The sequence below is a fragment of the Scophthalmus maximus genome, chromosome 15 (genome assembly GCF_022379125.1).
Source record: "Scophthalmus maximus strain ysfricsl-2021 chromosome 15, ASM2237912v1, whole genome shotgun sequence".
Classification (NCBI taxonomy): domain Eukaryota; kingdom Metazoa; phylum Chordata; class Actinopteri; order Pleuronectiformes; family Scophthalmidae; genus Scophthalmus; species Scophthalmus maximus.
Window position 1 is genome coordinate 18,780,964 of NC_061529.1, and position 16,410 is coordinate 18,797,373.

A 16,410-nucleotide genomic window follows, 5' to 3' on the forward strand; every position below is an offset into this window, starting at 1 on the left:
TTTTAAAGTTATTTGGGCAAAATTGTATATTTTGATTTTCAGCAATAAAAACAAAGTAAAGGAACAAGTGTTGTACCAATTGTTAATTCAGTTTTGGCTTACTAATATTCAATAAAAAGAAAAGGATAATTTTACATATTCGCACGCACACAGACACACACATACACCTTTTCTCCAATCAATTAAATGAAACAGATGACTGGGCACTGAGAAGCAGCAGTTAGAAAATAGATGCCTGAGACAAGGCAGGTCGTGTCAAGTCCTTTCAGCTCTTCAAATCTTTAATTCCTCCTGGATCCACCCCTGCTCAGAAAAGTATGCTGTCAGGGTACTTTAAGATAATGGCATCAGAATTATATGCACAAAAGACAGTAACACAGCAAATCTTTTTAAATATGCTGTGAATTCAGAGAGGGCAGCTACACCCATGGCTCAGACCACCCAGGGGCCGGACAGGCTCCCCCGTTCATCATCGTCAGTCTCTGCCTCGTGTACTTTGTCTCCAGAGTGTCTCCAGAGCTTAAAACAGTATTCTTCAGCTCTTGAACACATCTGTAACACAGAAACTACTACACTTTGATTTTTACATGAGGGCTTTTGCAAGGAATGTCTCTGTTGTCCATCCAGGATGAAGGCTTTGAGAGTGGACTAGGCTGCCCTCCTCAGTACCGGCCTCTACCCCGTCCTCTTCCTCCACCTCCTCCTCTTCCTCTGCCGCCGCCCCAGCCTCTTCCACGGCCGCTGCTCAGGTGTCCCGCGGAGCGCCTCAGCTTCTTCCTCTCCTCGTGGTGCTCCCGCTCCGCCTGCTGCTGCTTCCTCTGCTGCTCCGACTGCAGAGGAGGACAGAATAAGTTTTACACTCAATGACGTTCTGCTGTAGACTGACGGCTTCCAGACAGAATCAGAGTAAGAGGCACATTCAGGTGGTTAAGCAATATCCACATTTCATATAGGGTTTTTAAAAGTCAACTTCCTCCTACACTTAAAAGCATAAATTATTTTTTAACAACTATTGTTTAAGGTTGTTGTGCTTAATTATAATTTAAGAATATCATTTCCTTTCGGAATATTTAATGTTCACTGCCATAAGATTTGTGAAGGTATTTATGCTTGTCTTTTACATTCCTCCAGCATACTGTAGTGAGAACTAATTCCATTACTGACATGACTCACATAGATGGAAATACATTTGATTATGTTATTGGTGGTATGTTATCCTGGCTTGTTGTCCTTTGTTGTATGAAATGCGTGATTAAAGCGCAACTATTCATTAAATCTACCACGGGTGTCCACGGTGAGCAGGAGCTGATGTTTGGAACTTGGATGAACTTTCTAAATATAATGTTCTCAAAGCTCCAAATAGAAACTGTCACCTCGGACAATTGCGGCCCCAGATGGTTTACAGCAGATAGTGTTGTGTTTTTTTTAAATAATAAAGTGCTGGAGAGGATCTACAGAGGACGGCGCATTACGTGAGTAGTTTACCTTTTTGAGAGTGAACGTTAGCTGTTTGCTTCCCACTGCCGTGTCGGCCACATTGCTAGTTCCAGAATTTTCCTCCAACTTCAGACGGTCCTCCAGAGAAGCCCTGGAAAAACACACGCATGTTTGTAAGATGCCACATACCACACGTGCATACATTATCACAGTCAGAAAGCATTGGCACAGAGATAAACAGTGTTTGTCATTATTTTTGGCCCTGTAATGTGTTGTTATACATATATAAACTTTCTTTAAGTTTTTAAATGCATTCATTTAGAAAAAGGCCTACACCACAAAGCTTCTCAACAGCTGCAAACTCTAAAGTAAACTGAATAATAATCTGAGTTTAATGGTGTGCCACACAATAAACCAGCACTTGTGTAAGAGTTCCATTTAAAACATTTCCAAAGACATACTTCTGTAGTTTCTGCTTGCGGGCCATGTCATTAAAACTTCTGAACTCCTCCCCGGCTTTGATTTGATAAAACTGGGGCTGACTTGACTTCTTGCTCTCGGCCATCTTAGCGGTTTTGTCTCCTCCGTTCTGTTCCCTCTCCAGCAGGACAGTGTTGCGGTCGGCTTCCTTCCTATCCTGCCGCCGGCGGTCTCGTCCCTCCTGCCACAGCATCTTCCGCTGCTCCCTCACCTCCTCCACCCAACTCTTGTCGTCGTCTGAGCTCTCCTCCTCGGAGCTGGCTCGCCCCTCGGGCTCCTCCTCCTCTTCGGCCGTCTGCACACAGACATTGCAAAGTTTAGAAAAATGTATTGCCGTGATATTGTTTCTGGCCTCTGGGCACAGGCCTGACCGTTCTTCCTAAATCGTGACTAGAAAACACAGTATGACTAAACTTAGCACAGTCCCAGAGGCCTGTGAACAAGTCAGAAACAGATGACCGTGTCTGGAAGGATTATGGAGCACCGCAAGCTGATATATACTCTACAAAAAGTGGATGTGGAAAGCCACGATTTAGTTGCTATTATGCCACTTGCCTCTGGCTAAAACAAATTAAAACTCCTCATAAGAAAAGCTTCCTTTGTTACATGGAAACAGTTTAAAAAAGCAGTAGTTCATCTCTAGTGTTCTTGACTTATGCTTCTCATTTCTAAAAGCCTTGAGCCTTGAGAACTTAGCTGAAAAGGTCTCAGCATTACCTGCTCAGAAGCTGCAGTCTGCTGCGCCAGGAGACGCAGCTTCTTCTTCCTCTTCAGTCCGACCTTGGAGACGATGGGGTTGAGCAGGCGGAACTCTTCGCTGTGCTCGTCTACCTGGTACTCTGGGTTTTCAAACATCACCTTGAAGCGGTCATCGCCCAGGAGACTAGGAAGAGCCTGCCGTTTTCAGAAGTTGAGATGGGGGAAACGGTTCGGGTTGATGCATAGGTAGAGTGTACACATTCTGATGATAAAGTGCTTTTTTCCGCCTGTTTTTAATAGATGCTGTGGTGGGAAAAGCATCAAGCCCAACAGGTACAGAAAGAAACATTTAAAACTTTTACTTTCAAATTGTTTTGATTAAAGTGTCAAAACACAAAGTTTATGGTGGATACGTTTTTAAGACATGTTGCTACGATGAAGACTGTAATCAATGTTTTCCTACCTTGCCCTTCTTTTTCCTAGAAGCCAGCTCTGCTTCGTCATCACCCTCCTCCATCAGCTTGAGAGCCAGGTCTTTGTTCACCTTTGGCAGCTTCTGTCTCGGGCACAGCCAGTCGAATATTGATTAAACACACACCCACAGAGTAACCAGAAACAGGATTACACTGGCTCCATTTGTTAAGAAACAGACAAGTTTGTACTGGCATCAACAAAAGTCAACCAGTTGCTAGAGGTCATTTGTTTATCGCACTTTTGAAATGAGTGTAACAGAATTCGAAGACGGCGGCACTCACCTTAACCTGCACTCTCTGGGTCCTGGACTCCTCGATCTTCTGGCGAATCTTATCCTTGCGATACTCCTCATACGCAAAAGGATTTGCCATGCTTTTGACCTGCAGCCAAACCAAAGAGCAAAACTGAAAAAAATCTAAACATTCCTCTTGCACGACAGCAACATCAACCCCCCTTTCCAGTAGGTTTTGTCTGTCAAACCACAATCAGCCTAAATTCAACAACACAGCGAAAATATTCAAGAGGTGTAAATTAAACGTAGATGCAGCTCCACGATACCTTGTGATAAAGCCGTATGTCCATGAAATAGCCGTGCATGTAGGCTCTCAGTAGAGATGACCCCACCAGGTGAGACAAACCTGACACAAAAAAGCAAAGCAAACAAATTTATCAATAAAAGTAATACCTCAAGTCAGAAATTGATGTGGGAAAAAAAAGTCTGAAATTCTAAGCAGAAATATATATTTTTTTAATCAGTGGGGTTCCATGGGGGCAATTATTGGTTCGGAGGTCTGCAGGTACATCACACAGGTCCAGACTGAACTTTTGAAATATTTTCTACAGACATTCATGGTCCCAAGAGGATAAATCATACAGGCTTTTCTCATTCCAGAGCTGAAATATATTTTCTGGTGTTGAACCCTCTTTGTAAACATTTGGGTTGGAATCTACTGATTGTGGTTGTAAACTTCCTTAAGAGTGTTCTTGACCTACCCAGCTCAAGTGATTATATTTACCAAGAATTCTGCGATCGTTCACTTTAGCTGTCTGATGTGTTTCTGAGCTTGTTAGTGCTTTTTGTCTTTTTAAGAACGGACCAAATTGTTGTACTCTAAAGTCTCTGCAATCCTTCCGTATTTTGTTTTTTCAGCCTAACATTGACATCCTTCACTTGCACCTCTTTGAGACACATATTAATCGTGCTCACGGCCAGTTACCGAATGCAAATTCAACACTTGGAGTCAACTCCAGAACCGTTATCTGCTTTGTTTATCACGAGGGTACGGGCCACGCCTGGCCATGAAACTGCTCGTCCAGTTCAATGTGAGGCTTCGAAAATGGAGGGACTCTACATAAAAATGACTGGAATTTGGAGCTGCAACAGTTAATCGATTAGTTATCAACTACTAAATGAATCGCCAACTACTTTGATAGTCGATTAAGTAGTTTTAGTAGTTTAAGTAGTTTTTATGAAAAAACTGGTCAAAATTGTCTGATTTCAGCTACTTAAATGTGAATATTTTCTGGTTTCTTTGCTCCTCTATGACAGCAAAATAAACATCTTTGGTGTGTGGACAAAAACAAAACATCATCTTGTGGTTTAGGAAAAATGATCAACATGTTCCAACACTTTATGACATTTCATGGACCAAACAACAATCTGTCAAAGAATTTCCTTGAATTAAGGCAGAAAGTCTTAACTTCAAATATGTTTCAAATCCCCTGTGGTGGTGTAGTGAGGCAGAATTATGGAAGTTGTGTCAAAGTCCAAATACAGGGAACCAGTCATTGCTGGTTCCCTGTAAGTCGAACCAGCAATGACTATTAACCATACCATGTCAGACTAACCCGCATATTGTCTGCAGATGAAAACAGGAGGGAAAAAGGAGTTCCAAGTAGTGCTGAGAAAAACTGCCGATCACTCTGACAACATCGTCCTGCTGTTTCTGTGATTTTTGCAACACCTGCTAGCATGTAAGTGCATGAAGGGGAATGGGGCACAGAGAATACGGAGTGCGTTACTCTTCCCAGGAACTTTCACCAGACAGCCCGGGCTGACTCTGGGTTACATAACAGGGCCGCACTACGCAGCTCCTGTAAATCAACACCGCTGTTCCCTGCATGCCCCCTCCTCTCCATTTATTCCACATTAGCCAACCACCTCACTGCTTCTTGTCATTTGATCTCTTCACTGCTGAGCTTGCATTCCAATGTTCATTCAACCCTTCAAGTGTTCACTCCCCGACCCTTCTCTCTCCCTCCCCAAAGGCTACTGTTCTTACCGAGAGCCTCTCAATCATTCCCTAGGGTCCATGTGTGTCCCGAGACACATGGAGGAAACATTTGAGATCTGTTCACTCAGGCCACATCGGGAGTGGGTTCTGGGACACACGTGGCCACATTCCCTAGGCTGGGTGAACGTTAATGTTTCCTGGGCCACATTGAAGGAACCGCCTACTCAGCCGACGTCGCTCACCACGATTACATAATGAACACATACCGATGTTTCCAACTGATTTATTTAATATCAAAACTCCCCAACACACATCAATTTTTCTTTTAAGCACTATTTCAAATGAGTAAAATCTTATTCAAACACAGCTGTGTTAAGCACATTGATCCAGTCAGCCCATCCTTATCCTGCTCTCGCACGCAGGCGCACACGCGGACTCTTTACTACCTTTATTCAAGAGCGTGGTCTTTCATTTTCATTCTGAGGGCAGTATTTCTTCACTGCCATAAAAAAATGGATGGCCACAGATTTATTTTGCAGATAAGACTGAAGTTCCCAAGTTGCTTAAACTATTGGTTCACTTTCTTCTTCCGTACAGTCTTATCTTAGAAATCTTAGTTATATATGATCAGTCCATGATCATCAACCATCACATCAAAATATTAAGCCCTATTTGTTTTTTTTCGAGTAAAAACATACTGCCAAACTCAGGCTGTTGCACCAGAAGCAGAGCTATAGATTTTTTGATTTTTTGTGCCTTTGTTTCATCCCTTTTACACTACTACCATTCCCTCTTCACCTGCCTCTATTATTCGTCTCAGGACTTTCCACACCAGCGCACTGCTGTTAGACAGTTATCCAGGTCCCTTAGCCCAGTGTTTCTCAACTATTTTTTGTGCCACGGCACAGTATCACGGTGCGTAATAGGCTTTTATAAGGAAAAATATTGTAGCTTTGGAAGTGGAAATTTATGCTGATTCTATGTCTGTGACAGACGTAATGGTGTGTGCTGATCAGACACGAGTCCCAGACAGGAACGAAGTTTACTGATTTAATGAACAATGACAAGCTGAACACGCTGAAATGATTATGCAACATAGTTGTTTACGTGGCTATCTACAATGAAAGAAAAATAAACCCATCGTCAATCACTGCTCCGTGAACGGCTATTCTCTGGGTTAGGTCGGGAGGGATTTTCATTGAGGGTCTGTATATTTATTCTTTAAATATTTGTCCATTTTTGTTAGCATTGTCACTTGTTGTAATGGTCAATAGGTCAACCTGCATCTCCAATTCTATTGTTTGATATCAAAAAGGTAATTTTAATTACTCTATTAATCACACTACCTTCACCCACAGGCATTAAGGAGTAATTCATTAGACGTTGACTACATACCAGCAATAGCGCGGCCATCGAAGCTCAACGAGAGCTGCATGAAATCGATTCTTTGGCGCAATTTGATATTTATTTTTCTGGAATAATTAAGTGGAATTGGATAACTTCCCATGCCATTACCCTCTGTGCATTTAAAAAACAGACTAAATCCATTAACTTGCATGTACTGACTGTAAAGGGAAAACTGATGCAGACGAATTGTCTGTTTTGCACATGCAGTGAGGCTTGTGATGAGAAATTGAGGCAGTGAGGTCTCACCCAGATTTTCCAGGTCCTTCCGGGTAACAAACTTGTAGTCATCGTACACTGTGCTCTCTGGGCTCTCCTCCAGCTCCTCTGTCAGGTTGTCAAGGAAGGAGCACCACCGAGGCGCAGGGCCCAGAGCCTAAACATGAACACAAACACACATAGTTTCTGAGTATGTAGGAGAGTCATGTCCTGTGCTGTTCAAGGTTATCTTTTGATTCCAGGTAGAAACAATTGAGCTGCTCCTTTTTCAATGGAACTGTGCCGACACGTAAACCAACACTGGTGACAACAGCAAACGCATCAGCAAAAGTACTATGATCGCTTCTTTGGATGAGCATATTCACAGTATGCACCTGAACAGTTTCATTCGACTCTCCTACACTGTCACCGTTTACTGTGTTTTTCTCACATCATTCAAACTTTCTCACTTTAGAAACACTGTCATGTTAAGTTACCATGCCAGGAATTTCTGTAAAATCCCTGTCACCGTCTCATTTGGAGCAAAAACCATTACTACAACTACATTTTGAGGATTAATCATTAAATCCATAAAATGTTTGTCACGGCCTTTAAACCCATTCTCTGTTGTCAGATAGGAAAAAAATATTTGTTCAACACAACTCAGTGTCACTTTGGGCTTTTAATCTTTGCTTTCTCTGTGTGAATTACTGGATAATTCTTTATATTTATTACTTATAATTAATTCAAAATAAAAAATAAATGTAGGTCTATTTTTGAACTGGTTTCAACCCATAGACAAATGCAAGCTGTGACAAGCAGCAGTCTGAACCACTATGAAGCTTAAAGTGTGCATACACATTTGTTCTTTTCTTGAGCTATAATGTCTCAAAGTCTGATTTCAGTTTGAACCTTTTTCTATAAAATGCTGTGGTAATAGTTGCTGTGTGTTGAACTGATGATCAGTATTCATACTGATATACATCATAGTATATCAACTGCCCTTTAGACGCCTCCGATTTGGCATTTTGCCCAGCGCCATCTTGGTTTTTAGGATCCAGAAGTTACCATATTTGGAGGAGCAGGGGGTATGGCCTGACTGAGACAGTACTAGCTGTCAATCATGCTGTATCTATGTCCCAATAAATACTGTGATTTAATGTAAATTTTAGTCAAAATGAGACCATCATTTACAAAATGAACATCATGCTGTATTGAAGAAGAAAAATGGAAAATGTTTACAGATGTTATAAGGTCATTTTATCATAGCCTTCTATAGAAACTGATTTTTTTTTTGCAATCGTGTGAGTCGCCCTCTGCTGGTGATTCCAGAGAAATCACATTGGCTTCACTTTGTGGACCTGGAATCTATGGTGTTGACATGAAAATGTAAGCACTGTTAATGAAAATGTGTGTTTGAAAATACTTTGAGTTAGAGAATGTTTTCGCAAAGAGGACAGTTTTGTGCTGAACTTTAAACCACAGGGTTTCATATCAGTTTCTGAGAAATAAAGCCCTTGTGTAGCGCCGAGGTGAGAACATCCTGCCCTGGGAGCTGCTTTTTGTGTTTATAGATGATATATGATCTCAGGAAACAAACTGGGCGTGCATTCGCACTTGTTAAAGGAACCTGCCATTTCTGTTTACGCAATGTTCCGGTGTCAAAAACCTGCTCTCGGCCGTCTGCTCCAGACGTAGCACAGATTGTGACTCTGACAGCTCAGAGGTATCAGCTATTAGCTCAGCTCAGCTTATTGATGAAGTTTACACAATGACATGGTGCTGCCGGAGGCTTGGCTGGTGGACTTTGGCCTCAGTGTGTGACACCATGTGACGTCATCATTTATGTGGACCGAACGGATTCCACATTACCGGCAGAAATGCTGAGTTCCAAGTCAGAGAGAAAATTGCTAATGACAACAGGGTTTACTCATAGTGCAGCATTTAGCCCACGCGTCATCACCTGAGTCGCAGAGGCTTGTTAACACAGCTGTTCTCTAACAAGTTTTTGTCTCAGATATGTTCCCCTGAGCCAAAAACCTGATGAACTCGCAGCAAAAGAATATAAATGTGCGTGTACTTACTGGGATGTAAAATGTGTTCATCTTGGGATCTTCATTAGCAGTGAAGAGCATACCTGTCAATGACACAAAGGATGCAGGCAAAACAATGTGGACAGAAAAAAGGGGCAGATATTAATAGAGCTCATCAGTGGTGTAAACACTGACTTTAGTTCCAGTCACGATATTTGAAGGCCATGTTACTTGCACTGGTATATGAATCAGTGAAAGCTGCTAGTTGATATTTTTGAGTTTTGATCGCCTGAGGCAGAATTATTTTTCTTAAAAAGAATGTAAGGCAATACACAAAACAGGATGTGAGCCATGTCATGTCGGGAAGTGTCTTTAATTTGTTACTCTATAAAAGATTTAAGGATGAAACCTCATTAAAAAAACACACATTTAAACAAAACATGTATTTCATTGGTGACTTCGATGTGAATGTCACCTTCAGTGTTTTGTATCTTGTGTAAACTGACTGGAATGAAAACACAGAATAGGTCAAAGTGCAATGAGTGAACGCCAGTGTGAGGTGGCGACACCTGGAGGTGGAAAGGAGCTGCAGGAAAGCTAGAGATTATGTCAAGGATGCACCTTTGGGTTCTAAATGTGACAAGTTTTGAGCATTTTGTGGCTTTATTAAAACATCAATAAATGATTTTCAGTTAGCTTTAACTTTAGCAATGCATACAAGCTTTTAAACTTCTAACTGAAAAAACAACAACTGTACCCTCCACCTAATTTTTGTCTATTTTATTTTTAAATACACTTACAGTAGCTGCAGTTATTGTTGCTTTAAGCTTTTAGTACTGTTATTTATGTATTTATTTAATTGAATTGTCATTTCAAAGTCGCTTTTCTATGTAACTCTTCTCTGCCGCTGAGAGACTGGTGCTTCTCTACATCAGGACCAAGGTACTTTATCGGAGCTTGTGATCATGCTGGAGGAGTTATTCTCACCTGAATGAGGGTAGATGCACACATCATTAATGTTGGTCTGGGGCTGTATGGAGGAGAACACCTTGCCCTGTGGTGAACAGACAGAATACATGAGAGATGAACTGTATCAGAGATACAATTTGAAGATGTGAAGCTAGCAGTCTGCAGACTGAAGGCTTTCCTTTTAGCATGTTTGTAACAATTCATGGTGCGGTGGTTTTGTAAAACAAATGGCGGTGGAAGGGAGCATAATGTGCATATTTTTACTTTCATTTGTATATATTTAAAGTTATTGTAACGTTTTTCACTTATTGCTCTTATATTTTCAGTTCCTGTTTTTATCTTTGTCCTTGTACTCACAATACTTTTTTTTTATTGCCCTTATTTTTTTGACTTACTGTTTGTTATTAACCAAAACACCAAAGCAAATTCCTTGTATGCAACAAACACAATCCTGACTCTAGTGTTAGGATGCGTGAAACTGCTTCTATATGAATTTGAAAACAACACTTCGCTCATTGTCATTCTCGTGCAGCGCGGGTCAGGTCCCTCAGGTCTTACGTTGTCTTTGTTCCAGATTTTTATAATCTTGGCGTCAGAGGACACAACCAGGTCCAGCTGATCTTGGAAGCTGAGCGACTTGATTGGCAGGTTGTAGAAATGGTCCTTAACCAGCAGTGGCCGACTGGAGCGCAGGTCATACAGCAGCACCTTCAAAACACAGCAGTTGGTGGACAACACCACTGGAGTTTAGACATCTATTTAATTTTGTAGGAGAGAAAAGCGTTCCACCTACCACTAAATCAATACTGAACGACTAAGGATGTGTTCAAGACTGCTATATAGCTCCCAACTGCAACTGTTCCTTAAACATTAAACGGACAGTGACGACCTCACAGGCTCCTGGCTGCACCTTTTTAGTTACATCAGCCAATTCATTGTGAGTAGGGTGTTCGGTCACTGATATTTTGTTCGACCAAAAATACCCAGAAAAGCATTTTCGGTATTCCGCCAAATAAGTGCAAAGATCATTTTTAACGAAGAATATTTTTAATTACGCGATCAAAACACAACAATTTTAATTTAGTTGCATCCCTAATTGTGAGTTGACCAATCACAGGAAGAGGGGGTGGGATTTCAAGCTGAGAGTTTACAACCACAACAACAACAAACAGAGAGCAAGAAGATTTTGTAGCCATAGACCAGTGATACAGAGTTTCTATCTGCAGTTTGACAGTTAAAGAGCCTGATGCAAACAAGACTGATGTCAGCCACCATGCAAATATTGTGTGACACACTTTGTGTTTCACTCACCTGTCCTGTGCTGGTGCCCACTGCCATGGTGAGGGAGCCATTAAACTTAAGCGCACTGACTGAAGGCAAAGCTTGGACTCTGTTCCAAAAAAAACACACATTCAGAACATCCACAGAATAATTAAAGGCAGAGTGAGACACAACAGTAAAAAAAAAAGGTAATGACAGACGCACAGTTGCTCTGCTGTGACAGGGTAATAAACTAACTGGGATCAGAGAAGAGGTGGATATATCTACACTGTACCCTAATGTTGCACAGTCTGCACTTTGTTTTTCTGTGCAGCATAGATGCAGGCAGAGGGAAATGGGGGCCATGTGGCTTCATTTGCAACGTCAGGCTGAGATCGTTTGAAATCATGTGACGTCTCAGTTTGACAGCTTGGCACTTACTCTGTTCCCTCAGTGAGGCTGCTCAGGGCACAGTCCAGCATGCCCACTCTGTTCCGCACGCGAGGGTCCCAGCATTCAACCTTTCCCTGGGGACCGAACAGAAGAACTCTCAGTCAGTCAGTCAGTTAAATACAGGGAGGTTAGTAGGTAGGTTATTAGCAAGGTGACAACTCAAAGCTTTACCAAAACTACCTGGGACTGAATTTAAGACTGGTTAAAAGCTGCAGTGGGTAACTTCCCATATTGGCAGCTAAAGAGAGTGAGAGGTAACGGGTTGGAAAAACTTGAACTTTAATGTTGAGAAATCAAGTAACGCACTAATTTTATTCAGCCCAGCTGATGTGTGATGCTTTATACCAAACAATATCAAAGAGGCGGAGCAGAAGGAGGCGGATTAACAATCAGTGAATCCAAAAACAAAAAATTGCTAATGTACAAGACTGTGAAATTCCTGTTTTACCTCAAATTCATTTAACACAAGGAGGCCTGATACTGAACAGTGAAAAAATAAAAATGTCATCCTTATCGGAGAAGTTTATTTTGAATAAAAAAACATAGATATGTACCTTTTGAAGGCTCAGTATATTCTTAAGTGCAATTAGCAATAAGCCAAACACAGTCACTGCTGTCTACTAATAACTGGAGCCTCATTTCCCACACAGTCTGCAATGGCGCTTACCTCAGAGGTTCCTGTGGCAAACAGATGATGGACGGGGTTGATGTCACACACATTGTTCTCCCTGGTTAGGATTCAAGAAAAAAAGGCACAATGAACATCAGCTGGGAGCAATGAAAGCAAAGAGCTTATCAGTAAATAATTTCAATAGTTTCACTGAGCAGAATTAAGAGTGGACCAGTCTGCTATCATTAAAATCATTAAAGTACTATCGCACATGTTGACAGTCATGGCAACCCTTGGGAATACCTACACGGCATCAGTCTGGAGTGAGTTGAGAAAACGCCCTTGTTCCAGATTCAGCCTGAAAACCTCTGAACTGAAAAAAAAAATGAAATAAATAAAAATCACAGTGACACCCATGTTTAAAGGACATGCACAGGAATAAATCTTAAAATCATGCCAGAATGGCTTCTCACCTTGTCCCCACAAAGAAGAGGTCACATGAGGGGTAGTGGTACGAAAAGTCCCGTCCAAACTTTGGAATACGTGTCTTGTAGTAGTGTCCGTGCTGGGAGTGGAACTCAACGTAGCGGTCACAGTGCAGGAACACCAACTGCACAGACACAAAGAAAGACAGCGTTGTCAAAAGTGCTAAATAACAGCAAGCATTTCAGGGAGTTCGGTGTATTAGTGAATTAAAGCTAATGTCAGCTGTTATATTAATGATGACAGAACTCAAAATATATATATTTTTTAAATACTCCATAAAGAGAACAAACTTATTTTCAATATATATGTGGGTTAAACTAGTAGACATGTGCTGTGGTATATTATTATTAAATTATTACTATTTAACCAAACAGTGACCACTTTCTCTGTGAGAGTGAATATGATTGGTGCTGAGTAATTGTACATATTAATATCCTCTTTACGAGGTACAACTGTAGATCCTGTTAAGAAATGAATTCTATGCTTAAGATGCCTATGATGTTGACTTTATATCATGTGTTTTAGCATTGAGGTCATCATTAGTGATGGTGTGTTGTTGGACTACATTATATTCAGAGGTGATCCCTAATATACAAGTATGTAAAAGGGAATGAAAAAAAATTAGATATACATCCAAATGTATTATAGTCTAGTACAACACTACTTTTACCTACAACCTTGAATATATATTTATATTACTGAATTTGCAGATTTTCGAACATGTGACAAAAAGCTGCATATTAAGTTCTTTGAAGACATGACAAGGCTGTTGATTCCATAAGGTTGGCCACTGAGCATATATAAAGTGAATTCATATGTTGCTCACAAACAGGTGTGTCTGTCTTTAGACTAATGTTATTTCTAAGGATCCCCTGGAAAACTTGGATGGTTCTGATGGTCTCATCATGTTACGGGTAGGTCGACTCAAACGTCATTGGCAGTTTCTGAGAACCTCACAGTTCCTCTGTGTTGGCACAACAATACTATTTATTAACGAACCAAACACACACACACACACACACACACACACACACACACACACACACACACACACACACACACACACACACACACACACACACACACACACACACATAGATCACATATAAAAGCCAATGAGTCCCACAGCACTGGTTAAGTTTGGGGCAACAGGCCCTCAATGTCTTACCTTAGAGTAGTCATCAGACAGGATGTCAAAGGCCACAACTTTTGGGGAGAGAAAGAAAAAGAGACTCTTCAACATTAGTCATCAGTGACATGGAGGCCGAGGAACTAGTGGGTGTCTCTACTGACTTACCATCTGAATCCAGACAGCGCTCAAACTTCAGGGACAGCTGATAGGTGTCATAACAGCGAATCCTGGGCTTGTAAGTGCCTGTCATTGTTTGATAAAAAAGTAAAAAGTTTAAGATGTGGAATAACCACCGGAACATTATTGGAGGCCTGTTCTGACAGCGACAGACAGCCCCACCAATATCCACAGCTCATCTTACCCGCTGCCAGGATGAACTGCCCATCTCTCGACACTTTGATGGAGTGGCACACTGTGGGCATCTCAAAGTCCTGGATGAGCTCAATCCTACGCTGGATGTCTGGAAAAAAAAGAGATTACGAACACACAAATATCAGTCAAAAATAATGACAAACATACATGGTACAAAATGAATTGGGATATCATGTTGAACTCACCAGCATCTTTCTTTTGTAGCTGTCTTTTCTTCCGATCTGACAGCCACTGCATTAAAGAAAATTCAATATTAGTCCCACAACGGAGAAACTTGACGTTTTATTAGCAACAAATGAGAGCTATCAGTACATTTATGTAATACATAAGTAAACGTGCAATATAAGCATACGGAATTATAAAAACAGGACAAATATAAACATAGCAAATAAAGACAGCGATAAATTATACATGTACAATGCAAAGACCACAACTCTGGTGCATGTGAAGAGTACAGGTGATCGGAATTTATAGTTTATAGGTTAGGTTAATAAATAAACATAAAATAATGCTTACATGACTTATAGGCGTGTGCTTACTTTTAGTCTGGGTCAATCAAATCTTACTGAGCATTTACTGAGATGAGTGCTGCATGTGAGGGATGAAGGCAGAACCGAGGAGTCTGAAATTATGTTTACTGTATAAATGTGTTCCTTTCTTTACATTGACGGTGACATTAATGAGGTGCGTTATCCAATATTTTTTTTTTCCTCAATACACATTGATAGGACTGCTCTTGTCGCGTTAGCCGGCTTGTTGGTGGTGTGAGCTTGCTAGCTAGCTTCGAGCTAAGCAGTAACTTCATGTAACTTAGCGTCAGGGGCGAGTCATGTTTTCTTACCTCCGGGAGAGACTTTCCGTGGCTCAAATTGTAAATCTTCACATCGTTCACACTTGACATCTGCATTGTGGCGAGTGAGCGGGACTCTGGTCACACATAACACTGTTACTACAACACAGCGGTGGACTGCACTGAATCCACGTTGTTGCCTCGGTGCAACAACAGGAAGTGAGGGTGAGTTTTCCCGAAATAGGTCCGAGTGGAAACCACGCTAAGTGAAAACAGCCCCCCCTTACTCTTCTTCTTCTTCTGGCTTTCCGGCAGACTAGATGCCTTGCGGCACATTGCTGCCTCTCACAGGTCAGTTTAGGTACTATTTCCAGGTATCATCATTATCAGAGGGGTTATCCTGTGGCAGAGATAAAACCCATGACCGCTTCCACTATCTCCATTTGATGCTCAGGGGGGTTTAGTAGGTCCCTCAAAGTCACATTCTGTATTCCAATGCATCACAATGCAGTATATAACTGTTCTCTTTGATATTTATATTGCTAACAATCCAAAAGTACATGTTGAACAGTTTTGTTGCTGTTTGCAGGTTCCACAAAGTCCATCCTCATGCTTGCCCATATGTGCTAGATCCCAAGCAAGTCCACAATGTCAGAGTCTCAGCCTTGTCATTATTACGGAGTGTCTTCTTTCTTTGCCCAGGTAGCACTGTTCTGCCTGTACCCTGTCCTGAATTGAAAAAAATGACGACCCCTCTTTTCATTTTCCCACTGCCTTTGCCACACTGCTGTTAGATTGTCCCTTATGACAGACCGGCACTCAAATATGCCAACACATACTGTTAGATCAATATCTCTTCCAGTGTCATTTTAGCTGCCTTGTCTGCTATCTCATTCCCATCCCCCCGACATGGGCAGGCACCCAAAGAAAACCCACCAATCCACCAGCCTGTTCGATTTTATAGAACAGAACCATCAGTTCCATAACAAGGTCTGGCCGGGCTCCCCGATTACTTCCTTTCAGAGTTTTTAGAACTGAGGCCGAATCTGAACATATGACCGCCCTCCTTGGCCGGATGTTTTTTGTTTTATGCTCTCATGATGTTTTATGTTATGTTTTATGTTTATGTTTTTATGTATGAGTAACCTTAACTGTATTAATTTATAACTAGCAAGAGCTAATTTCTGTTGCTGTTTTCCACTTCAAACTAAATATTAAATTATTGCCATGGAACAAGTTGTTGTGATTAACACTAAGACATTTATCGTGACCACACCTCCATACAAACTACAAAATAATTTAGGATAAATGGATTGAAACGACCCAGAGTGATGCAGGCAAATTACTTCAAACATGTTTCCTAACTTTACAAAGTTGCA

General features: G+C 41.2%; 1 protein-coding gene across 1 annotated transcript; it reads right to left on the reverse strand.

Moving 5' to 3' along the window:
- Positions 1-65: 65 nt before the first annotated feature.
- On the reverse strand, positions 66-15,260 carry nol10 (nucleolar protein 10). Its single transcript, XM_035610175.2, has 21 exons — positions 15,083-15,260; positions 14,427-14,472; positions 14,231-14,329; positions 14,035-14,112; positions 13,906-13,943; positions 12,725-12,861; positions 12,559-12,624; positions 12,309-12,369; positions 11,630-11,715; positions 11,240-11,318; positions 10,487-10,636; positions 9,947-10,013; positions 9,011-9,063; positions 6,978-7,104; positions 3,649-3,728; positions 3,372-3,470; positions 3,080-3,172; positions 2,635-2,811; positions 1,899-2,212; positions 1,486-1,588; positions 66-830 (listed from the first exon to the last, which is right to left on the reverse strand). The coding sequence occupies exons 1-21, from the start codon at positions 15,146-15,148 to the stop codon at positions 663-665; spliced, it is 2,187 nt and encodes a 728-aa protein (XP_035466068.1). The 5' UTR covers positions 15,149-15,260; the 3' UTR covers positions 66-662.
- Positions 15,261-16,410: the final 1,150 nt, after the last annotated feature.